At 48.7% G+C, this 26,817-nt stretch overlaps 1 protein-coding gene across 1 annotated transcript in view; it reads left to right on the forward strand.

Annotated features, from left to right (window-relative positions):
* LOC8037463 (fibrillin-2) overlaps nucleotides 1-26,817 on the forward strand; it is a 190,786-nt gene that overhangs the window by 38,271 nt on the left and 125,698 nt on the right. The window contains 1 exon segment of the mRNA XM_042288940.1: nucleotides 4,506-4,703. Coding sequence (XP_042144874.1) covers nucleotides 4,506-4,703 — 198 coding nt within the window.

Here is a 26,817-nt window from a genome sequence, read left to right on the forward strand (position 1 = left end):
AACGAGAGCAAGCACACGCAAAGATCAGTTCAGAACGGCACTCACTTCGCGGTGCCATACCACTAAACGGCCAAACCGCAAGCTAAACCTGCTCCGAAGGCCTTTGAAACGCTCGGAACCGGTCGGATCCTCGACCGCAGCGCCGCAGCGTACATCCGGGACCTTTCTACGCTCGCCGCCCGTCGGTGCCTGATCCCACTACCACTCTCTAGTATGCGCCGCCTTTTCCACCGCTTAGTGGCGGGTATGCCGACCAGTCATTTCTGGTTTCCCTACTTAATAAACTGCATTTGTTTCTTTTCTGATCTAGAATACTGAACAAAAACTATTTTCGTAAATAACTGAAACGGTTCGCGCCACTTATATTTTGTATTTCGACTAAAAAGAAGGTTTTTTGCGGTTCTGAGTAGTAGTAAGGGCAGGACCAAAGACGTCACATATCGCGCGCTTTAGGCACCGCGGGTCGCCCCCGTCGGTGGAGGAGGTTTCCGCGTCGTCCGGTTAAAATATGACGCACTGATATTTAGTTATTCTCTCTGTGCCCGCTGGCTTGCTCGAACCCCAAGAAATGTGGAAACCGCAAAAAAGGTACTGCAGGGCCCCTTTAATAAAGGACAACTTCCAAAAGACTGGAAGTTAGCGAAAGTCATTCCCATTCATAGATCTGGAAACAAAAACGAATTCGCGAACTACAGGCCCATCTCCTTTACTTCAAAACCGTAAATTTCTCGAACACGCTGTTTCGAAGCATGTATCCACCTACATCGAGAATAACCACATCCTTACGCCATATCAGCACGGTTTCAGACGTCAACTTTCAACAGTGACGCGACTTATTGAAAGCATTCACGATGTTTCCACTGTCATAAACAATAGAGGACAGGTTGATGCCATATTCATCTATCTGTCAAAAGCCTTTGACAGGGTATCTCACCCGAAGCTATTGTTTAAGCTAGAATCTATACTAGGAGCAGGAAACATTCTCAAGTAGATTGAAGACTACCTTTCAGATCGCTACCAGTACGTAGCACTTAATGCGCACTCATCGTTCAAAGGCAAAGTTTCATCGGAAGTCCCACAGGGATCAGTACTGGCATCTTTTTTGTTCCTTATATACATAAAAGATGTAAACGTAGAACTTCGCCTCTGCTGATGATTGCCTACTTTACTCACAAATAAATAACCAAAACCACCAGATTAACCTAAATAATGCGCTTCAACACATTATAAATTAGTGCCATGATTGGAAGATGGAAATAAATTCGAATAGAACTGTATTTATGACCATAACCAATAAAAGACAGCAATACTCCTTTTCCTATACCAGATAAGCAACAATCTCTTGAAACAAGTCTGTGAGCACAAATACCTCAGCCCCTACATAAATCGAAATTTGCGTTTGGACTCAAACATTGACTCCACAACTAATAAAGCTTTAAACAAGCTGAGTTTCCTCAAACGAGTTTTCAAATTTGCCACTAAATTGCTAGCCTACAAAACTTTAATATGTCCTACGCTCGAGTACGCCAACGTCGTCTGGTTCCCCCACACAGTCTCCGGCATCAATAAGATAGAAAGAGTTCAGAGAATGGCAGCGAGGTTTATTTGCAATAAATATTGTAGGCACGTCTCTCCCTCTAAACTTTGCAGGCAACTGGGTCTCTCCTCTCCAGAAAAAAGAGCGAGAATGGCTAGGACTTAAATTTCTATACAAATTAGCCAACGATCCTTTTAACCTACCAAAAGAAAATGATCTTATCCAAACAAACAAACGATTAAGACGGTACAACCATGGCAAAGTTGATGAGGAAGACGTCGCTCGTAATAACTGCTTAAAAAAAAATTTTTTTTTCCCCGAACCATTAACGAATGGAACAATCTGCCTGAAAATTTTGTTCATTCCTCTTCCATTGAAATCTTTCTCGACTACGTAGAAGCCCACATTTCATCACAAACTAATATTTTATGCTGTTTTTAAAATTGCACTGCATCTATTGTATTGAAGTTCTCTGCTAATTTTTCAATCTTGACTTCTATGTTAACGTTGAATATTGACCTGCAAATTGTGTGTTGAATATTGTTTTTGCTTGTAATATTTCAAACTGTACCACCCTACAACAACCCCGAATGGGGTTATCAGTATTGAATATTAAAAAAAAATATGCATAAAGGTACGCCACTGCATGTGCATAAAGCGCTTCGGGCTCCAACGAGTGAAGGCGACGTCGTCGCGCGACTGAAAGTGGCGGGATCCTCCGTAAATGAGTAGTCGGAAAAAGAAAACAATAAACAACTTGAAGTATACAACCATGGGGGAAATTCCGTTTCTCTGGTTGGTTTACTTCAAGCACGTGACGCTCAACTCTTCCGGTTGACCGGGCAAAAACAACCGGCGGTGATGTGGCCGTCATTTGCACATCCGGCTCGTTGTGGCGGTGGGGAGTGATTTGGAGACCCGTCTGCGGAGTGCACTTTCTGATCACGCTTTCGTGCTTTTGTTTTCCTCTGTTTTTCTTCCTTTTTTTTTTCTTTCTTAAGCTTAACAGATTTGTTTAAAAAAAAACAAAAAAAAAACGTGACAGTTACACTTATGCGGTTTGTGCGGGTAAGTTTGACGGCCAGGGGGACATAGTATAGTAAAGGGACTAATCGTAACTATCAGTCGGCTAATGAGCATTTCTTAATCAACGTTTTATTTAGTGAAAATAGACATATATGGTTCCGATTAGGAAGTTATCGACCGTCATTGAAAACCACTAAATCAAAGTTTTAGAAAACACTTTGAGCGTGTGGGAATTTTGGGCTGGGATGAATGATTTTTAAATCGGGACTTTACTAATCGCATATCGTTCAGTTGGCCGAAAGAAAGAGGGTAAAAAGATAAAAGCCAGCTTTTCGGTACGAACATTTGAAAATATAGCGGACTATTTTGTACCTTCTTTCCTTCGAAAGTTCTCCGCCTTTTCACTAGGATACATCCGCGGTTCCCAAAGCGCGTCAGCGGTGCCAACCTGACGTCAGCCGAGCCCAGATCACGCATTGGACACGAGAACTGTGTCACTCGGACGTATGCGCTCGTCAACAATCAATCCGTCGACGAATATTTGGATTCACGTTCGTAGCACAGATTGGCCGGCGAGCACAGCGTCGGCGTTCGGCTGCGGCCTCGCGACCAATCAGCACGCCGAGGGACGTTCGGCATTGGGCTCGGGCCCAATCGCCCGGCCGACGCCATCCGAGTGCGATGACGCCACGAGGCAATAAAGTGGAGGCTGTTCACGCGGGCTTCCAACGTTCTATAGACACCAACACAGTGTTTCCATACAAGCCCGCTTTGCCCGCACCAAGTAATGGTGCGCAGAAACAAAATTTGGGAGGCGTGAAGCATCTGCGCATGCGCGGTACCGACAGCAGCGCCAACGCAGCGGCGTGACGTCAGAGAGTTGAGTTGGTCTGTACTTTGTTTCGGCTTATACTGCCGAAACCGGTCATAACGAGGTCGGTTATAACGAAGTACTGGCTACAGCGAGGCGATCTCGATGTCCCATTGCCTTTTGCACTTCGCTATAACCGAAGTCGGTTACACCGAAATAGCGGCTAGAGCGAAGCGATCACGATTCCACATTCCCTTTTGCACTTTGTTATAACCGAAGTCGGTTATAACGAAATAGCGGATATAGCGAAGTGATTTCCGATTCCCGTGGGCTTCGTTATAACCAGTCTCGACAGTATATAGTAAAAGACGCGCAGCCGACGTTAAGAGCTAATGGCACCGAGCAGACGGCGTCAAAAAAGCGCACCGCCGTGTTTCTGAACGTGCTCTATCGCCGCTGAAGCGGTCGTAAACAGAAAAAGGCGTGCTGACCACGCGCTTTTGACGCCGTTTGATTGGTCGCTCGAGATTGCCACTCATTCTTTGGTCAAATGTATACCGCTAGCGCGGTTCGAAACCAGATGCCGACGTTTCGGAACTATAACCGCTGCCTTAGAGTCAAAACTTTATAAATTATTTTTTGAAAAGTCCAGTGGAAAAATGGGGCCCATTTTCGCCCGTTTGCGGTAACTGGCACCACAGAGTTCCCTGTATTCAAGAGCCCTGTCGTCCGCCATTTTTCCATTCAAAAATGTAGAAAATGCACTTAAAACTTTGAATAAAATACGGTTAGTGCGGAAACGTCGGCATGGTTCGAAACGCTACAGCGCTACACTTGGCCGGAACCCGGAGAAGGTATACGTGCAGTCCCGAAGGAGGCAGCTAGTGCCCCGGCCGAAACGTCGGTGCACTCATTTCTTGCGTGTAAATTTGTTTTATCATTTTGTATATTCCTCTACGTGCATTGAAATTTCTTTATCTCGAACTTTAATGTATATAATATTTTTTTTAATATACTTTCAGTGTTTTACTTGTCCTCCTACTTCGTGCTCATACATAATCATTCTGAATCAGTGACCCTTTGGTTGTTCACGTGCACAGACTGAACTGAATTGGATCGGCGTTTGTCCAGCCGTGTGCAGGAGACCGTGCGGCGGAGGGTACTGCGTTCGCCCCAACACGTGCCGATGTCCCAGCGGACAGCTGGCACCGTCCTGTCCCATCTCCCCCCTCCTGTCCAAGCCGAGGCCAGGCTCGGGTCCCGTGCCGTCTCTTCCCGCTCCAGTCGGAACGGGTGCCCCGAGACACATCACGCCGGACGCCACTCTCGGTTCGTGCCTCATGTTTGACCACGATGACCTCGTTGTATGTTTCGTACGCGCCTCGTTTTAGCGTGAGGCACATGACGAGGGGAATATACATGTGAGAGCGACAGACAGAAACAAACGACAGCGACAAGCCTCAAACCAGAGTCTTTCGCGATTTGAGAGGCTTTGTAGAATAAGGGAGGCTATGCTTAAACACGAGCATCATGCACGCGAGGGTAGCTTTGGCAGGCTTGCAATCGCTCGTGCTTACTTCGCGAGCACCGAACGACTAAACGCCTGCCAGAGGTACCATCGCGAGCATGCTGCATGGGTTTGAGGCTTGTCGCTGTCTTTTGTTTCTCTCTGTCGCTCCAGTGGGACACGGGCATAAGCAGCACATGGCGTGCCTGCCATCTCAAAGTATGCGCTGGTGTACGCCCGAAGGTGGCCAGTTGATCAACCAACGATGATAAAATCCGAATAGGTTTGTATAACGAGCTTACACGTTTTAATATATTTATTAAGTATCAAAAAGTACCTATGAAGATTTCGGTTCAAAAACTCGATCGAAGGCGAACATAGGAGGTTATCACAAACAGTAAAAAAAAAAACAATAACAACAAAGTTGCAGACGGTCCTCTAGATGTCCGGGCAAAGCGTAGCAGACGAACCGGTGGTAGTAAGCGACGAAACGAAGGAAAGAAAGTAAAAACTAAGCCAAACAAGGCAAAGCAAAATACATGATGGTTCGAACGTCAAGTAAACACAAAAAAAATTAAAAAAAGCAGACAAAAAACATAAACGCGGGAGGAAGAAAGACCGCGGCGGCGTAGCGTCGCCTCAAAATAAAAATAAAGTAGACTGAAAAATGGAAGGAAATGCACTGCCGTCAAACGGGTGTTTTTTTTTTTTTTTTAGTTTTAGTAATAGCGTCAGATTTGCATGTGCACAATCGACTTCTTCCAGAGCATACTGACATCGCAGTAACGTACGTGGTTCGAAATTGCCTTTTGCTTCTTCATCCGGAGATGATCGTGATTATCTTCTATTCGACGAAACGGTTATAAGCAATACATTTATGAACAGTAAGGTTGAAACATAGCTATGTCACTGCCTCTTTTCAAGAAACAGGGCGAAGGTACATTCGTGTTTTGCGTGGCTTACGTAAGTTCTGGCACAGCGTTTTCTTCAGGAGAGACCGAAAATTGCACCTTAGAAGCTGTAACATCTCTCCCAAGCGAAGAAAAAGTCCTTCACTCATGAGATGGCACCTCTTTTTTTAACACTGGAAGCAGCGAATACCCGTGAAAACTTTGTTTTCATTGGTCACTTCGCACGGAGATAGGCAAAACCAATGCGTTCTGGAGAATTCTTCTGCTAGCGGAGACTCCGAGCTCGCTAGGGGCGCTGCGATCACTTTTCGCCCGTGATCCGCGGGAGTTGCCAGTATTGGCTTACATGGTATTTGCTAATGCTGACCACTTTTTTTTTTATACGAAAGCATTAACTGTCTTATGGAGCGAGCCGACGTCATCAACTTTGAAGCCGCGCCAAACGGCACGTTAAATCCTTTCTCCAAGTGAAGCCAGCTCCCAGCTGTGAAACCACACGAAAAGCCTAGCCATACGGCACCTAGTTTGCCCGATCCCAAAAGAGCGGAGTTGGATTTGGGCTTCGGTCCCATTAGCCACTGCGTGTCGGTTTCAACGACCGCCACCCCGTGGTGCTGCGTGTCCGTCCGCGCGCCGGTAACACGAAACGTCCAGGGTCAGAGCGCCGAGGAGAGGGCGCGCACTGCCGTCGACGCAAATACGCTGCAGACGAAACAAGGAAGCGGAAGAATGACGTGCATGCTTTCGCATTCACAAATTATAAGAAGTGTTTAGGTGTACCTCGAACCTTTTTCGGCTTTCTCCTTTGCTTCCTCTTTTTGGCTTCGTTACGGGGTCAGTGTTTGCGTTTCCCAAAGGGGAACGTGTGTGGCGTCTCCCAAAGGGTCACGCTAACGCATTCTCTAAACATGCACCAATCGTTCTTCCTTGAATTATTTTCGCCGCCTACTTAGACCAGCGCTGGTACTTGGTTCACAGTTCATTTTGTAGCACAAACCGATGCATTCGCGCTTCGCACACCTGCAAATTCAAACTGGCATCAGCATCCGCGCGCGGATTGGCTTCCGCCCTGGGACGTCGCCTCACCTTTGTCCTTCACTACTCTCATCCTCTCTACGCGGCGCGCTTTCCTTTCCACTGCTTTGTCCGCAGACGGACGCCGTCAGCTTTTTCCTGTCGTGTGGGTACTAATGCTAACGAATTAAAATGCACTTTAGAACACTAACGAAGACTCACAGATCGCCTGGCTCCCCTCTTTTTCCCTTCACCACATAATGAACAAAGAAACAAACACCAAGGGCTATAGCAGGTGACAGAATGAGAACGACAAGGCGTCTTTAGCCGACACCCGGCCTCCAGCGCGCGCTCCTTGCTTTCCACCGTGCTTTGGTTGTACGTGTACGTTCGAAGGTCACAAGACGCACAAGTGTTATCGAAGTTACCTCCGGAGGCAGGACAACTAAAACACCTCATTGCCACGAACCGTTTCACGAATGCCCGAGTCCCACTAGAGCGACAAACAGAAACAAACGACAGCGACAGGCTTCAAACCATAGCCTCCTATATACTGACAAAGCCTGGCAGATTGGCCACGAGAAGCGGCCGCCGAAATGGAAAAGGTGAAGCGGCAGACAACGGATGAGAGGAGAGCCATATGACCGGCGCCCCGCTGCGGCGAGACGCCGAAACACACTTCTCCCGAGCGAACATGTGCGTTTTGGGTCCTCGCCGGTCAAACAGCTGTGCGCTGACGTCCAGGTTCCCCGAGAAATGGCTCTTTGATGCTCTGTGCTACCAGATCTTCGCGCTCCAAATTTGCGACCGGGCACTCTAGGGTTCCGTCGTCGAACTGCCAGGCTTTGTGAGTGTAGAGGAGACTATGCTCAAACACATGCGGCATGCTTGTGGTTGTACCTTGGGCAGGCGTTTCGTCGTTCGGTGCTCGTGAAGTGAGTACGAGCGATTGGAAGCCTGCCGAAGATTGGTGATGTGCGCGATCGAAAGCTTCGCTGTGGTCGGCCTTCCACAAGTGGCCGAATGCTGACTATGACGCCAGGAAAGGAATTCTCATCGACGGAAATAAAAGGAATGGGAGAACTTTAATTTTGACGGTGTTGGCAGCGTTGCTTCGAGAGCGCAATGATTTCAGGCTTCCACCATGCTCATTACAAGCACCATCCTACTTGTTGTTCGCATGGTAATGACGTCACGAGAGGGAACCACAGGAGGGCGCCACCAAAACACCTCGCCGCTAATACCCTTGCGTGCACGATGCTCGTGCTTGAGCACAGCCTCTTTTATACTACGAAGCCTGTCCAATCGCGAAAGACTGACGGCTGCGCTTGTCGCTGTCGTTTTTTTTTTTTTTTTGTGTTGTTTTAGTGGGATTTCGGCATAATGAAGAGCTTTAGGCAAGAGCCATCTTGAGAGTCAACGAACACGCACGTGCTGGGCTAAAGAGCTGCTCGCCGGGCTGTGCAGTCTCCCACAGCATAAAAGACCCATTCGCCGAGGCACTTTATGCGGCGGTGTTATGGAGACTTTGGCCAAAGGTACTTCACACGTAATAAAGAAAAAAGAAGGTTCACTTGTTTCCTCAATTTAACGAATGTGTGCATGATTCAAGCGAATCAAGCGCAGCCGTCAGAAACTGCCTCGTCGAATTGGTCTTTCGTATTGTTGGAGACTGTATACATTAAAGCGGTGTGTATTAAAAAAAACAGGCATATATGCACAAAAAATTACGGTGGCTTAGCTCGGCTATGCCGGGAAATACGTAGCGTGAGCTCATGCGCACAAAATGAGAGGCGCTATCAAGCGGCTCCGGGGCAGCGCCAGACTTGGCTACTGCCCAACGGAGGCGCACAGCTGGGCACGCGGCGGCGCCAGTGCGTCCGCCGCGGCTATGACGTCACGCCTCTAAAATGCGCAGACCGGCGAGGCGCGCGCGGCGGCGGCGGCTCCAGCGCGCCAGCTGTGCGCCGTGTGACGTCACTGCTCCTCGCGCCTGCGTAGCACGGCTCTTTGGGAGCCACGCGAAACTGCTCAACCTCGGCCAGTGTAGCTTACGCTACAAAGGCAAAACCTCACGCCTCGTTCGCAACGCTCGATTGGGTCAGTGGACAAGAACCCAAGCACATTTAGACGGCGAACGCCAGGCGCCCATGATGTTGCGGTTTTGGAACGCTTCCCGTATCGTCGGCTGCGCCCTGACGGTGAGACGAAATATCCAAAAAATACGCTCGCCGTGCTTCCTAAAAGTGCCGATATGCATTGAAGCACCAACTGCATGACGAAGCGGGTTGTATGAAGCAAATGGCGGCGGAGAGCAGCGGAATCGGACTGGAAGGCGTCCTGCGAGATGTGATTTTTCATTCGTGTTGACTGTCCTATATACACGTGTTAAGGATATTATCGAGGGACTTCATTCCCGACGGCACTGCCCTGCCGCTGAGACGAAGCGTCGCAAGTGGCGTCTCGCTTTTGCTGCTGTTTTGCTCGTTTCTTGTATACAGTCAGGGACAACGTAAGCTGAAAGGACGCAGCGACGGCCGAGAGATGCTAATGACCACGCAGAGAGATGATCGAACTAGCTAAAATTCCTATAGTTCGTCTCATCCTACGATGGACTATAGGCTAAAGCCACGGGCCGCCAGGTCCAATCACGTTCCACGCTAAACCATGACACGCTTAGCATTTATTAGGTTTGGACGAATAATGCTCCCAATCCAAAAACGCTGCATCATTTTTATAGCTTCGACACTGCAAGGAGCCAGTACGTAGTGGCTTTCTTTGCAATATAAAAATGTTGCGTCGTTCATGGCTCGATCCGAACCACTGTCCGCCCATTCCCATCAGTGATCCGAGGCGCGGGCACCGATACGTGCATCGAAGCGAAATACCACGCAATGTCTAAGTGGCTCGTGATTGAACCTGGCGGTTAGTAGCTTCTGCCTTTAGTCCATCGTAGGGTGAGACGAAGTATAGTTAAGAGGAGACCTTGGTGCTTAATGTAAGTAGCGGCATTCTGGAAGCGACGACTGTGTGACGGATCGGGTTCTAGAAATCGAATAGAGGCGCACACCAGAAGGCTGAACTGAACGACGTCATTGGTTCCAGCGGAATGTGCTTCGTCACTCGTGTTGGAGGTCGTTACTTGTAAAAAGAACTATCGAGGGACTTCAGAACTCCCAAGAGAAAGAGCAATAGGACGAAAGCGCGGCGCCATTATGACTCGGCTTGCTCCTTTTTGTATGTTGGGATGCACCTCAATGCACCTCATGTAGGCGTTCTCCACATGACGGTAATATCGGCGACAGCTAAAACGTTTTTTTCTTTTTTTTTTTTTTTTTAGGATAAGGTTGAATTAAGGAACTTTACACTCTCGTGTTTTTTTTTAGGCTGTATGCGCTTTATTTTTTTTTTTCATTTTCATATTTTCTAAACTTCTTAAAAATAATTGAACATGAAGGTATATAATGTCTAGAAACAAATTATTGTTATTAACGTGCTTTACGCGTGTTAAATAAATGGTGTCACTGCACAGTGGTGCAATGACACCCATCCACCCGATTGGTGTCATTGCCTATTTAAAGCACGATACCTCAGTCAGGTATTCTTAATTCACTTGTTCCTGCCCACCCATCGATAGTTAATAATTAAATACAAACACAACGCATCTGCGAGTTCTTCCGAAGACCAAACAAGATGCCGGCCGCTCTAGTTGCGCCGCCATGTTAGGACGCCGACGCCGCTGCAGCTTGTGTCTTCCCAAGGCCGTCTTCCTTCTCTGTCCTCCGAAGCTGCCTCGGCGCCTTCCTGTCCGAGAGGGTCTGCATATCCACCTGTCCCTGCTCCAGCTGCTGTGAGATGTTCACCTTCTGCTGAATGGCCTCCATGAGCTGGTCGTCGATATACATAAGCTCGATCCGCGTCTTGGCCAGCTCGATTTCCGTGCTGTTTTTAATGGAAACCGCCCGGTCCCGCATGTCCCACGCCCGCTTGACGATCTCATCCTTGGCCATGCGGCTGCTGCCCTCGTCGTTGCGCAGCAGGTCGCACTCTTTGTGCGTCGCCTGCAGTTCAGTGTCGTGCAGCGAGAGCTGACACTTCACCTCGGTCAGCTCGGAGGTGCGTCGCCTGAGCTCGTCGCACTTGTCGCGCAACTGGCGGCGCAGCCGCTCCGACTGCAAGCGCTCCTCGGCCATTGTCTGGCAATCTTGGCAGCCCGATTCAGTGCGCCTTTCCTGAACCATAATCCTGATCACCCTAAGGTCGGCTGAGATGGTAGACAGCATGTTGCCGGTTATGGCGCTAGGATGGACCTTGGCGGGAGATGGCGGTGCGCTACTGTCCGAAGAAGCCTCGCTGTCGCGATGATGACGCAGATTGTTCATCAGACACTGCAGTTTTTGAAGCGCACGAGTGAGCTTTTGGTGGAGCTTGCCCTTGTCGCTTCTCAGCTCACACTCATCGTAACCGATGTTCTCAAAATCCGCCGCGATACCCGTCGATGAAGAGTCCAGCTGAGAGAGATGCTGGTTCCGCTGACTCATAATGACGGCGTGTGGACCAACGAATTGGACGACAACTCGATTTCGCTGAAGAGCGACTGGTGTCCCAGCTGGTCATTCTTCAGCACCGGAGAAGAGGAGTGCAGCCGCTCTACGGCACCCAGGCGCTCATGCAGCTGCGCATTAGTCACCAACTTGTCAATGCATCGCTGCTGGTCGCGGATCTGGGCTTCACGGTCACGGAGCTGCTTCTCAACCTGGAAAATCCTCCTCTTGGACTCTTCCACAGACAAGCGCAGGCGTCCCCTTTCATTGGCCAGGGTGCACATCCGTCGCTTAAGCTCCGCCTCATAGACAGCAACGCGATCTCCTCCCCCCAGCCCCTCCTTCAGGTAGACTTGGTCGTCCAGGCTGGACTTGCCCAGCGAGAGTTGTTGCTTCAAGGACTGGCTCTGGGTCGCTAGCTGGTCCTTTGCTCTGCGCGCCGTCTTCAGCTTCAGGGAGAGCCGCTGGTTCTGGTCAGCCATTTCGCGCACATCAGCATTTCGCTCACGGTTCAGAGATCGCAGAAGAGCCTGTTGCTCCGTCAGCTGCTGCCTCACCTGGGACAGGTGCGCCTGAATTTCGGACCAGCGGTCCTCACTCTCGCCGGTCACAGAGTCAAGGTTGCGGTGAAGGGCGTGCATCTCCGGCTCGAGTCCTTCGAGCTTGCGCGAGTACTCCTCAGTGAGCCTCTCGTACTGCCGACCCAGGCCCGTGTTCCTGTCCAGTAGCTCTTTGCCGATCTCGGCGGCCAACAGAAGGTCTTTCTCTCTCTTCGCGAGTTGCGAGTACGCGTCCCCGTCATCGTCATTGTCGCCGCCATCCCTGCTCCAGATCTCGAGCTGGTAATCCTTGAGTTCGCCGAGCGTGGACCATAGACCGGCGATCATCGTCGACGTCAATGCAGCGAGCGACCCTTTAGACGACCACGGAGCAGGTTCAATAGACGATTGACGCTCGGTCAGGGATCTGACACCGAAGCCGCTGAGCGAACGCAGACCGCGGAACTACGCTTCTAGAATGCAGTCCTTTCGTATGATGAAATGCCCAGCTTATCACCATTCCAGCGCTAATCAACCAGGTGAAAAAATGCTGAGTCATTAAGCCGTGAACGCATGTGCGGCGCCTGGTAGTCTCCAGATCGCTGCGCATGCGCAGAATGCATTCCACAGCCCAATAGACAAAGATGGCAACGCAGCGGAAAGGGGAATGCCATCTCCCCAGCGCGTCGTCTGCTCCGTAGACTGGGCTAAAGTTCCAAGAGCCCTTCTTCAAGTCCAGTAACTTTACAAGTAGCGACATTCTTTGAAGCTCCGACTGCGTGACGGGCGCAGGTTTTAGGAGCCGAATGGCGGCGCGCAGCAGAAGACTAAACTGAATGGCGCCATTTTGTTCTAGCGGGTGCTTTGTCATTTATATCGGATGTCGTTATTTGTAGAAAGAAGTATCACGGGACTTTAGACTGGACAATTCGCCGCATCTGGTTTGGAGGCAAACACGAGGTTTACTTGTACCTCTTGCACCGATGCAGAAAAGTACAGGGCCGTGTACTTACGGTCGTATCTCAATACACATACCGGAAGCACACTGCTCTGCACTTTTCTGCACCGGTGCAGGGAAGCAAGTAAGTTGAACGAGCCCACGGTTGAAAATCGCGTCATTTCGGAATTACGCTCCGTGCGGGCCGCTATGGCGCCACCGTCTCTCGCGCCATTAGCGCCACCCGTGGTCGGTTTAAGAACTCATGTAATGGTATGTTCCCATGCGGAAGCGGTAACTTATAGGGAGTGCGGGAGTGGCCATGTGGCGCGTTTCTGCCACTTAACAAAATAAATTACACTAATGTATTTTAAAGAAAAGCGTTTCAGGCTAAGAAAGCAGCTCTATGCTGCCAATCACGTGTTTTCTGTGAAAGGGGCAAAGATTCACGCCGTGGCTTTCGGCGGATAGGCGAGGTCGTGGCGCAACCGCTTAACATGGGAACATACCATTACATATGAGTTCTTAAACCGACAACGGGTGGCACACAACCGCTTCCATTTGGGTTGTTTTTGTTTTTCGTGACATTTTACTTAGCCAATTGTTCACGCCGCCTCGGTCTAGTGGAAAATTCAGTTTTCGAAGACACTTTTTTTTTTTTTCCTTCGCTGCGCCTTTTGCATTAACGGTGCTGTGTCTACAGAGTTCTAAATCTCGTTCCGATGAACGACGCGGGACTGTTGAAATAACTTAGAAAAGCTCCCTAACCTGGCCGCGAATCGCACTCGCAATTTCAGCGTGCATGAGCGGCACAACGCGGGACCGCGCTGGCGATTTTGTCAACACCTGCACCTTGAGCCTGGGTAAAACAAGCCTCGCGGCAGTCATCGATGAGTCAAACAGAATCTAAGAGCTTCTCGACTTCTGTAAAAAATCAAGTAGCATAACCAAGTGGAACGCAAAAAAGTGTGTCGATAATTTATTTATAAAGAAAAATGTGCAGACGTCTTAGCCGGCAAAGAAAAAAATAAAGAATGTATGTACACTCCACACATTTCGGAGGTTTTAAGACAAACTTTAGGGACTTATGTCTTCCGTGTAAAGTGCTGCAGTCATGTTAACCGTCGATATTTTTTTAAGTTTCGCTAACCCCGTCAGGTGACTCTTCTTGTTTTAATATTTCGAAAGAAAGACTGTGGTGATCTAGGCAGGGTTCTGAGGCTCATTTCGTTCTCCACAAAGTAAGCGCTTCAGGACCTCTCGCTCTTCCGTTCACAGACTGCCACGAGGGCCTTGCAGCAAAACGGTGGCCGGTGCCAGCCGCATGCAAATCTCCATTTTGGGGATTAAGCAAAAATTAAATACGGCTAATTGCTAGGCAATTGTGTTGCATACGTGAAATCTTCTAGCATCAGAAGCATTCATATCCTCGTTAAGCAACACGTCCAGCCCGTTCAGTCATACGCCCGCGTTCACGGCGCTCTTCATCGGGAAATTTAACGCGTGGCATGTGTACACTCGAAGCGATAAACCTGGTGATCTTCCAGAACCTTCTAACCCACTCCTCCTCTCCTACCTCGCCAACATCTCCTCACCCCACCCCTGGTCACGTGACCTCCCCGTTAGCCAATCAGCGTCGAACACGTCACTCCTCCTCTCCCAGCCGTCAACCAATCAGCGTCGAGCATCACGGCCACGCTTCTATCCGGGCTTCAATTTGGGCTTCACGAAACGCCGTCCTTTTTCGAGCACGATGTTCTTTTTGCAGAACAAAAGGCTACACTCCGTTTCACTTCAAGTCCGATCGCAGTTAACCCTACAATCCGATGGAGCCAATCAGACCGCATCAAAATGTGCCCCGTCATGGTTCTCGTTGTCTCCGTGGGTTTAAAGTGAAAACCTAACTCTATCTAAAAAAACTGCAACCTCTTCCGCTGTGTATAGATTCGTATCTCCAATTGGCGATATGGCGACGCTGCAGTGCCCAAAGACGCTGCAAGAGAAAAAAATGTATGAAGGTGTTGTCATACGTGGTATGATAGCTTTAGGCATAGCGACCTATATACTGAAAAAGCCTGGCTTTTCGCCACGAGAAGCGGCCGCCGAAATGGAAAAGGTAGAGCGGCAGACAACGGATGAGAAAAAAGGTACGTAACTGGCGCCCCGCTGCGGCGAGACACCGAAGCACACTTCTCTCGAGCGAACAAGTGTGTTTCGGGTCCTCGCCGCTGCAAAAGCTATGCGCTGACGTCCAGGTTCCCCCTACGGGAGCCAGAGTTGCCCGTCTGTTTTTCACGTACCGCCGCGTCGCTATTCGTCGAGATGCGATCAAGTGAGGAGCCGACCTAAATGCCGTGCAAGAAAGTAGACGTCGCGCACTCCCCGCCGTACGTTCCCCTGCTTTGGGGCGCGCCGTGCGCCTCGAACGCGCGGCGCTGCTATGCGCCGAATGCAGACAGGTGAGAAGCAGACTTCGAATGCCGTGTAGGAAAGCCGGCGCTACGGGGATGGACGCGCACTTTATACAGGAACTCTAGGTTGCTCAAGAGATGGCTTTTTGGTGCTCTCATGCTACCAGATCCTCGAGCCCAAAATCTGCGACTGGGCACTATGGCTCCGTCGTCGAACTGCCAGGCTTTGCAAGTATACACTGTAAAATAAAAAAACAAGTATCACCCACTTTTTTGTCCAATACAATGCACCTCAAAACTTTAGTTCGACGTACAACGCGCTATAGTCGAACAGACGGCCCCAAATTTTACGAGGGGCTTGATAACGGTGCCATATAACGTATTAAAAAGCTATACGTATCAAAGACCGCAGAGAGAAAACACTGAGGTTTTGCAGTAGGACAAAGAAAAACCCGATTTTTTTTTGTTGTTGTCAGTAACACGTGCATTAACTATTTTAATCAGTTGTATCACACGGCTATCAAGCCTCTTGTGAAAGATAGCATACCGTGAATTCGACGTCTGTGCGCTGTACGTCGAACTGAAGTTTTGGGGTGTCTTATATGGAACGAAGGGTGTAAGAATACACTTGTTTTTTAGAGTGTAGAGGAGGCTGTGCTTTAGGGCAGTAGGCTGAATTCAACATGCCAATAGAATGCACGTCGCTGCCCGCGTGCTCCCAACTCCAGTGCTGGCTGTCGGCGGCTGCAATCGGGAATTCACTAAGCACAGGCCACATTGACTTCCCGATCAGGTGTGCACAGAAACTACGAGATTTTAGCGGTCTCTTGCTTCGCGAGGGTTGACCAGGTAGTGGCAGTTCCTATGGCCACTACCATGCCCCTCCACCATTTTGTTTGGATCCCCAGTGACGTTGAATTTGGGCACTCTCTACGGACTTGACCGCGCTGCTTGTAAAAGTGTAGCAGCGGTCGAAACCCCCTTTGGAGTTGTTTGAGCCAGCGCGTTTTTCAGACATCCCTCAAATAGTTAAGACGCCTCTGGCTGAGAGAATACCGGGCGCTGGCTCCACGAGGGCCTCAAGATGCGGCCGTATACTCTTCCGCAGCTCTCAGGCAGTTTTCCGCGACTTAGGTGCTTCTGCAGGGTTTGTCCTTCTTGTGGATTGTTGGCTTGCAAAACCGTTTACCGGGTCAGGCTTTTGTTTAAGTGTCGCATTCTTGCATCACGCTCGCGCAAGGTTTGTGCCGGTACAGCCTTAAGGCAGGAACTCGTCTCGAAATCATCGTTCAAGCCCCTGGTCAACTCGAATTGTATAACCAACGACCAGCGCTCGACAGTACGGCCAGCCTGAATATTCGCCTAATAGGATTCCAAAATACCTCCGGGAAAGGGGAGGGGGAGTCGTCTGTAGGCTTTCGATTTGCGCAAGAAGTTAATGAACTTGATATTATTGTAGCCATTGTAGACGAGCACCGATGCTGCTTGACGGTGTCACACGGGGCACCAACTTTATGGAGCAGCTCTATACTACGGTTGGCACATCTGAGCGTGCTGCGAACTTTTTGTCTTCCGTCCTGGACCGCAACACGTGATAAATACACGTCGGGCAGGCGAAAAAACGCGTGCGGCACAAAACAATAACTCCACCAGAAAAATTGCACTTCCCCAAAACGAAGTTATTTACCCTATTGCCTTCAGACGGTCACAACAAGCAGACACGAAGCCGCTAGTGCGACTTATAGAGTACGCGAGTATACGCCATGAATAAAAAAAACACAAGTAGTAAAAAAAAAAGAAGCTTACTGAGAGAAGAAATCTAACCACGTATCGCTCTGATGGGACGTGCAGCAAGACACGTTGGGAGCCATCAGGCGTGGGAGCTGCGGGGCACCTCTGTGCCCAGTCTGGTCCGGGCACCTCTAGCCTGGGAACCAGTGTGCCCAGACTAGTGGGACTCAGACAAACTCGTCAAGAACGCTATTTTTTCAAGATATTTACTTGCCTAACCTGTTGCTGTTTCACTATTAAACAAAGTTCTTTGCTCCTGGAGCATCCAAATTGCGTATCCAGCAAGGAAACATCGCGTACGCTCTGGCGTATTTTCAAAAGCTTGTTGGCTATAGACGCTTTGCAGCAGCTGTGCATGGGCACCGCCATAACTGACCTTCAGTTTTTGTTTCCCCTTATTGCGTTTACTTGACTTCATTATTACCATAGCAGGCTAGGTTACTGCCATCTTAGATTTTATTCTGTCTTTCTCCCCAGCATTGGCTTTTGTGGAGGCTCGTCCACACCAATTTGAGTGGCTAGGTATCTCGGTAAGACAAGAGAAGGTCAGCAATGGCGGCTGTATTCTGGCGCGTGTGTAAAGCGTCTATATGATGCTTGCTCGCAGAACCAGTGACGCTAGATTGCCACACCGACGCAATTTAAGGCCACGGTCCCACTGATTGTGGCAGTTTAGGTACTTTTTGGCAGGCAATTACTCATCTCCTTTTAAATACTGTTTTGTGGGATTGATGTCATTCGAAAGGCAATGCAATCCTCTTTCATTTGATATTATGTATGTGTTGGTTTTTACTGTTCATGCGCGTTTGTAGCGTTGCGAATATGATGGCGCGGACCCTCACTTGCTCCGCTAGTTCATGTTTTATGAACGATCCATTAAAGATAACACGGTTCCAATATAGCAGTTTTGTTAAGATGATGTCGGAGCAGAATCTGACGATCCACTTTCTTGATATTTGCACTACTTTGTTTTTTTCATCCCTCCAAATATTGCCCTAAAGTTGACATTTTTCAGCACAAATATGTTTTTAATGACAAGCGCTAGGGCAATGAAAGTACCTACAGATGTAGTGCTTATAATTGGTAATATGCAGAAAAAAATTTAATGTTGTGTAAAATATTTTTGTTTAGATATTTTATATCAAACGTAGCACTTTTTTGTGCTTCGAGTCATGGTAGTTCAAATGCCGCTGAAGAAATAATTAAACTATGATAAAATCTTTTATAACATTTAGAGCTACAATGGTTGCCCAGGAGGTGGACGATGGCTTTTTTTTTCATTTTCAAAGTCATAACGCTCCAGGAGCCCTTCAAACTTACCTGTTTTTGACGCATATCTGTTTTGGACATCAAACAGATTTATTGGCATTTAATAACATTTATTGTTTGGAATAGATATACACTGCGATGTATTAAATTTTCACAATGATCTTGATTTGGTTTCCTAATAGGTGTAGAGCTTAGCTAATTTTAAAAACAATTAAAAACTGTTTGGGTGTTTTATTGCGCTACCTGGCGGATGGCAGACAAACCGCTGATTTCTAGTGTTCAAAAAATTTCCGAGGGCGGCGTTGGCATCAGGTATCATCATCAATCTCCGTGTCTTTTTACCTTCACATTTAAAAAATGTATTGGAAGATTTACTATCGATAAATGAATGGTTTAAGTATTGGGTCAGGCTAATAAATCTAAGACAAATAATTGCACAAGCGTAGCGTGATATAATGCGTTCATTATTCGATATGATTGAAATCAATAAACAATAAAGACGAAGAGGAAAATAATACACCCGAGTTCACTTTATGCCTAGAGTCACTACATGAGCTCTAAAGTATCGGCACTCAGTTCCCCAAAATTGGTTTGGGCGCCGCCATTTTGGGTCTTGCTCAGAGCAAACGCAACTGCCGATCATCATGATCCAAAAGTACGACTTCCTCAGCATTAGATGCGGTGCTAGGAAGCTGATGCAATATTGAAATGCTCTGTCGCGGGTTGTTTAAACATTTGTGAGGGACGGAAAAGCGTTTCCTGTGATTTTAGATAAAGCTCCATATAACTGGCAACCATGATCAAGCCACAATTTTAAGCCAAGTGTCGTTACTCGGAACCGCAGCTAATTTTCTGGCACAAGCGGGAACAATGAAGAAGAGGCAGGTGTCAAAAGGTAGTGGCTTGTGGAATCCACGGGGCTTACGTCATGACCCCTCCAGGTATTACAAGCCTCTTGAACAAGAGCATGAATAGTGTCATTAAATAAGCTACGCTTCAGAGTAGCGACACTTGGCCTTATTGTGGCTTAAAATCATAGTTGCCAGTTATTTGAATCTTTATCTGAAATCACAAGAAACGCTTTTCCGTCCTCCACTTTAAACAGTTTTCGACAAAGCAAAGCAACATTACATGAGCTTCCTAACACCGAATCTAATGCTGAGGACGTCGCACTTTTGAATCATGACGATCGGCAGTTGCGCCTGCTCTGCACAAGCAACAAAATGGCGGCGTTCACAACACTGTCGGGGAAGAGAGTGCCGATACTCTAAGTGCAGCTCATTTATTGGCTCTAGTTCCCGCGAAACTCCTTTTCCCTGACTGAAACTGAAAGTAAATATGAAGAATACACCATCATTACAGCTTATTTAGTTATAACAAAATACACATAATGAGAGGAGGAAGCGGGCGGGTAGGAGAAACGCGGGTTTTATGTGCGACCGTTCTAACCGTCTCAAAAGAAAGAACGCACGAGCTTGCGCTGGTTTAAAAAAAAAAAAAAAAAGGCACCAAAAGAAAAAATGCGGCACGCTGTGTTCTTTGTTATTATGCGTCGAATTGCAAATTGTTGTGTGTATGTTTATACAGCCGGAAGTTAGTCTGCCTTAGTGGGCGTCTGGTGTCTCAGCTGTAGATGAACAATTTAGCCAGTGCGGTACAGCCGCAAACCTGGGTTCTTTAACGTGCACCACGCAGTAGTGATAGACGACCGCACGCCGGTACGATGCTCTTCCAGATCGAAACGGGCAGGGGCGGGGGGGGGGGGGCTTCTGCAGCGCGAGCTTTCGCTCCAAGTGCTCCGATCGTCTCGAGGTAATGTAACGTAATAACAATGTATAAATAATAAACTTATTGAAGGACTGAACGACTAAAGTTTTCAATTCTTGGATTGTAATATGGCGGTAGCCTATTGTACTTACTGTTGATGAAGAGCAATATGAGGTAACGAGGTAATTATTAATTGATGAGGCTCCATAAGGACGACGACATTAGTGGGTGTCGAACCACAACGTACAGTGTATTATGTTGCAGCCCTGGTCGCCGGCATAGCGACCACGAAGAAGAGATGCGTACGCCGCGAGCTTCGAACCCAAAATCTGATCTTTATCGCGATGTGGATGCTCTATGTACAAAATGACAATGTTGCCGACACAACATATTCCCTCCCTAAAAACAACAACCCAAGAAACTAAATACAAAGAAATAAAAAAAAGAAACAGTGTAACTGATAGCAAAAAAATAACAGTAACATAGTTAGTTCATTACAAAGTCTCTCTGCCAGGCAGGCTTTCTCCTCAGCAGAGGTGCTCTCGTTGTCCTTGTATTGACCTGGGCCGAAGCTGCCTCTGACTCCGAACAAGCCACTGAGGTCTCGGGTACCGCCGGTAGCGTTGAAGCCGAAACGGAATCCATCTCCGCGGTCTCGGTTGTCGCCGAAGAAGCCACGGGTTGCATATCAACAAGCGACTCTAACGTTGACGTCGCTTGTTGTGATGCTGTCGACAGGCGCTTCCCCGCTTCTCCACAACCGGAAAGCTTCGACGCATTCCAGGTCCGGTTGTCGCTGAGGATGTAAGAACTTGGTCCATGTGTACCAGTAATAAGCATTGGGCGCGTATAGTGCGATGTCTCTTTCTTCGGTATGTTTGGCTTGCGAACCCTGACGAAATCGCCCGGCTTGAAGGTGGGCGCCCTTGCTCCCCTCTTGGAGTCTGTGTAGCGCTTGCTGTAAGCCTGCCGCTGCTTTACTCGCGCTCTGAGGTCAGCTAATTCAGAGCTAGGGTTCACAAAGAACTTTGATGACGGGAACCCCACAATGTCCAGCCTCGACCGAGGAACTCGACCATGCAGGAGCAGAGCAGGCGGCACCCCCGTTGTGGCATGAGGTGTGCACCTGTAAACGCCCAGGTACTCCAGGACGGCCACTTCAAGAGGCCGGTGCTCCAGAGCTGCCGTCTGGATGAACCCCTTGAAGACCTTGTTAAACCGCTCCACTTGCCCGTTGCACTGTGGGTAGTAAACCGACGAGCAGCGGTGACAAATTCCTCGTTCTTTCAGGAAGTCTTCAAAGGCTGCCGACTTGAACTGCGACCCATGGTCCGTCAGAATTTCATCTGGGTAGCCTTCTCTGCTAAACGTAGCAGATAAAAATTTAATCACCGTCTGCGTTGTCACAACTGATGCGAAGCATACCTCTGGCCACTTTGAGTAAAAGTCTACCAAGGTAATGGCATACTCGTGTCCACTCCCAGTTCTGCTGAATGGCCCAACAATATCCACAGCCAGTTTCTGCCAGGCCCGTTCTGGAAGCGGAATTGGCTGAAGTGGTGCTGTGACGGGTTTGGCAGACTTGTCTGCAGACTGGCATTCACAGCAGTTCCTGATGACTTGCTCCACCTGTTGGTCGAGACCCGGCCACCAATATCGCTCGCGCAACCTTTGCTTGGTCCTGACAATGCCAGGATGGGTCTCGTGTGCCAGCTCAATCATGGTGGCCATCAGCGACGCTGGGATGACCAGTCGTTCTCCTCGCAGCAGCAAGTTGTCCACCACTGCCAACTCGTCTCTCACCCGGAAGAATGCGAGTAACTTGAAAGTCAAGCTTTTCTTGTCTGGCCACCTGGTTGAAATGTACTTCATGACAAGTTGTAATGTCTCATCCGTCTGTACTGCCTCTTGTAGTTCATGCTTTGTGATGCATGATGACACGAATGATACAATTTCTTCCTCTTCTTCATCACCGGTAGGTAATGGCAACCTTGACAGAGCGTCTGCTACTTTGTTGTCGCTTCCTCGGTGATATGCAACTTCGAAGTTGTAATAAAGGCGGCGAGATGACCACCTTGAGATCCTCAGTGGCCTTCGGCCATTCCCTTGAGAGGAGAGGAGAGTTACTAGCGCTTGATGATCCGTGCATAGCTTGAACCGCCGTCCCCAGAGAAACACGTGCCAATGCTCGCACGCCCACACGCAGGCAAGGGCCTCCTTCTCTCCCACGGAGTACTTCCGTTCAGCCGGCGAGAGTGTTCGTGAGGCAAACGCCACTGTTCTCAAGTCATCGCCAACACCCTGCTGAAGCACAGCGCCGAGCCCATGCATGGATGCATCTGCAGTGACAACTACCGGTAGTGCAGGATCAAACATCTTAATAGCACCGCATGTTGAGAGCGATGTCTTGACTTGCTCGAAACTCTGTTCTGCTTCTTTGTTCCATATAAATGGGACCTCTTGACGCAACAGCTTCCTCAGAGGCTCTACTACTTCTGCATAATTTGGCAAAAATCTTGCGTAGTATCCGACAAGTCCCAAGAACGACCGCAAAGCAGCTGCATCTTTTGGTACGGGAGCTTTTGCCACCGCTTCTACTTTGGAGTGAAGAGGGTTTAGTCCTTCTGCACTCACGGTGTGTCCCAGGAAGTCGAGCGCTTGCACGTTGAACTCGCATTTCTGGTTAAGCTGAAGTCCAGCAGCAGAAATGCGATGTAGAACTTCCTGCAAATTTCCCCTGTGCTCTGCTTCGGACTTGCCGAATATGATCACGTCGTCAATGTAACATAGCACCCCCTTACAGCCATCCAGGATCGTGGTCATCATTCTCTGAAACGCCGCCGGAGCTGACGCCAACCCAAAGCATACTCTTCGAAAACGAAAAAGTCCGTCATGAGTGACAAATGTCGTCAGCTCCCGGCTGTCTGCTGTCAGTTCAACTTGGTGATAAGCCGAGGCCAAATCTAGCTTCGAGAAGTGAGTCGACCCTGCAAGTTGGTGAAGAAGCTCTTCTGTATGTGGGAGTGGAAATCCATCCACTAAAATGGCCTTGTTCGGCTCGCGCAAATCTACGCACAGCCTGATAGTGCCGTCCTTTTTCTTTACGACCACAATTGGAGATATCCATTCAGAGACTTCGACCCGTTCAATGATTCCAACTTGCTCCAATCGGCGCAGTTCCACGGACACGGCGTCCCGCAATGCTAAAGGCAGCCGCCGCAATTTTGCCGCCACGGGCTTAACTGTTTCCCGCCTCTTGACCTGGTGAGCGAAGCCCTTCACCAGACCCAGCTTGTCGGTGAATAAGTGTGAGAATTGTTTCTTCATGTCAGCAGGTAGCGGGTTCTCATCGGTTCGCGTGTGCAGACATTGCAAGGTTCCTCCTTCAATCTGAAGTTGTAAATTGCAGATTGCATCTAATCCGATGAGGGTCGTCCCCTTCGCCACCACGTAAAATAGTACGCAAGTTGAACGCTCTTTGTAGCGAACGTTGGCGAGGAATCGTCCCTTCACTTCGATCTTGCATCCCGAATAGTCCAGCAGGTTGACAGACGGCGGTGCCAAAGCCAGTCGCTCGCGGAACCATTGCCGATAAATGTCCTCTGTGATGATTGACACTGAAGAGCCTGTGTCTACCAGAAAGCGTAGACTCACTGTCTCTACTTCCAGATCGGCGTAGATGCCACGTTGTCCGCTGTCCGTTTTCACCTGAAGAAGCACGACGTCACAATTCGTAGTCTCGCTGATTTCTTTCACGTCCAGGTCCTGCGTCGTGGTGCTTTTACAAACCTTCTCGAAGTGCCCGGTCTTTTTGCATTTCCGGCACATAGCTCGTCGCGCTTTGCAGCTTACTGAACTTGCCACGTGACTTGCCGAGCCACAACGGTAACAACGACGCTCCGTCACCTCCTCTTCATTTTTTTTATACTTGTCAGTAACGCGATGCACCGCCCCCTCAGCTGCAAATTCTTTCAGGTTGCGCTGGGTGTCCTCGTAATGCGTTGCCATTGAAACGGCCTTTTCTAGCGTCAGCGGTGCTCCTTCAAACAGCAGACGTTCCCGAAGTCTGCCAGATGAAATGCCTGATACGAGCTGGTCCCGAATCATCACGTTGGTGGTGCTATTGTACTCGCATTTGGCGGCTATCTCGCGCAAGCTCGTGATGTATCCTTCCATCGGCTCGCCTGGCTGCTGTAATCTCTGCTTGAATCGATGTCGCTCAACGAGTACGTTAGTTGTGGCTGCGAAAATTCTCCTTACGAGCTTGAGCGTAGTAGTGAACTCGTCCGAGGTATCCCCACTGGCAGGCTTGCTTTCTTCCGTCGCACCCGCAGTCGCAGACTTGCCTTCCGCCTCTGTGGTCGGCTGCTGCTGAGGTGGTGTCGACGTGGCCACGACGTTGTACTGCCGTTGTCCCTCCACTCCTAGACAGTGGAGCAGGATTGCTGCACGCCGCGACGCCTTGAACTCGTCCGCGCCAGAAGCCTCAAGGAACCTGAGGAACGTTTGTTCCCATTGCGGCCATGGAACGGGAGGCTGGCCTGGCGTTTGCAGAAACGGCAGCGGCGGCGTGAGCCCGAAGTTCATGGTGGCTTTTTATGGTCTTCTCCTCGTCGCCAATATTATGTTGCAGCCCTGGTCGCCGGCATAGCGACCACGAAGAAGAGATGCGTACGCCGCGAGCTTCGAACCCAAAATCTGATCTTTATCGCGATGTGGATGCTCTATGTACAAAATGACAATGTTGCCGACACAACACAGTGCCAGACGTGTTTCAAGTATCGTTTACCCAAAGATTTTTTTCACCCGCAACAGTATAAGGTAGAATCATTGAGGATGCTGCTTTACAACTGTACGTTGAACAGGAAAGCTGCACTGTGCAGAAGTGCGGCGTATTCGTTAATACGAGGGACGGATTTCTAGCAGCATTCCCTGATTGACTACTTGGAACAAATGGCCTCGTTGACGTAAAGTGTCCCCGTTCCAAAAGATTCTTGAAGCATACTTAAACCGCAAAGGAGTATGAGGCGAAAAATAAGAAAAAGGAGCCTGGTGTGAAAGGTCTATATCACCACTATAGCTTCTACTATCTAATACAAGGGCAGTTAAACAATACACAAAGAGAGTTTTGTGATTTAGTTATATTTACACTGAAGGTCATTGATATCCAACGTATTCAGAGAGATGACACCTCCTGGTCAACCAACATAGAGCCTTTTCTACTCAAGTTTAACATGGAAGGCCCCACTTCCGCTGAAATTCCTCACGTAGACGAGTTGTCCGACCGATTAAACTGCCATTACTCTCTATCTGGGAATCTCTCGATCTTTATTCGTAGGCTACAGTAATATGAGATCGAGGGGTGTGGCTCTTCGTCCGCCGAATATTGCTTCGGCGGGTTTTTTTTCCTGTAAGGTGAGACCGTCGCGTGCTGCCGGAACAAAAACCTGGCGATTCTTCACTGAACTGCTTCTTCCGTAAGCTTCAAAAGGGCTTTTTTTCGTTTCGCACATCATCTGCGCTGCTTGCCCGTTAGTTGCAGAATGGTATGGTGCACTAATGTGATGCCTCATGCCGTTTCTTTTTCTTCAAAAACTTGTTTATTTTATTTCAAGCAAATTTTTGCGCGTTATTAGAGAGAAGTATTTTCGGTAGGGCAAAAGTAGATAAAAGAGACCGTAGAACGTCAATGGCGTGTTTGGAGGTCGTGGCAGGCATCGTGTAAACTTCCAGCCACTTATAGCACGCATCGCCCATGACTCCGTAGATGGATACGTTTCGCCACCCACCGACTGAATAGTGGATCTTTTTCAGTTACTGTTCATGATGGCGTTGAATTCAAGGAAGACTTCGAGTCTTTCCACAAAGTTAGCCCAGGTGCCAGGACTTTTGTCGAAAGCGGCAAGTGTTCAAAACGTCGACAACGTTGGTAGCCACGTGTTGTGCTTGACACTGGACACTTACCATTCGCTGAGAAGAAACTTGCTTGTTCGTCTGCATGAGTCGTCCGATATCAGGGCCGGCTTGCTATAAGTAGTGTCTCAGGTGAGACTGCTCAAAGAAAGCGCTGCCAAGGCTCGGGCGCGCGAGCGTCTGAGACTCGGCTTAAGCTCGAGCGCTAGCCTTGACAGCGCTTTCTTTGAGCAGTCTCAACTGAGACTCTGCTTCGAGCAAGCCGGCCCAGGTCATCACCGCAACACCATCTCCCGACAAAACTGGTCTTCATTGTTCGCATGTCCATAGTTAGCAATCACGTCAACTTATAAATTCCCAAACGCTCATAACTTGCTGTGGCTAAACGCCGTTCATTCATTGCGTCTTCATTGCAAATAAACGTCTTCCTATTTCTTCTGATGGTTTTCCTAGGCTGTACTTACAACATTATGTGTGTCGGTACTTCCGAAAATATTGCAACAGCGTTTGTTTTTTGGGAACTATAATGTAACAACCTTTACAACATCTTCCGGACCCCGTGAAGCACAATATTTCGTGACGTTATTTTAGTCGTCATTGAAATGGTGAGGTAAGTACCGTAAATCGCGAAGCAGTTTACTTGACGTCCGCTTTCACTGGTTGAGTCTACTGAGCGTGCATTCCTGCAGAGGAAATTTTCATTGATAGAATATTGACACGTCAATCAACATTTGATTCCTTCTTGATAAGATTTATTGCGAAAGTCCATTACAACCGCCGAACCGTATGTCCCTATATCAGAGAACAATTTATACCCAGCCTGACATTCTCGCATACATC

Source organism: Ixodes scapularis, unplaced genomic scaffold (genome assembly GCF_016920785.2).
Source record: "Ixodes scapularis isolate PalLabHiFi unplaced genomic scaffold, ASM1692078v2 PGA_scaffold11__112_contigs__length_91849675, whole genome shotgun sequence".
Lineage (NCBI taxonomy): Eukaryota > Metazoa > Arthropoda > Arachnida > Ixodida > Ixodidae > Ixodes > Ixodes scapularis.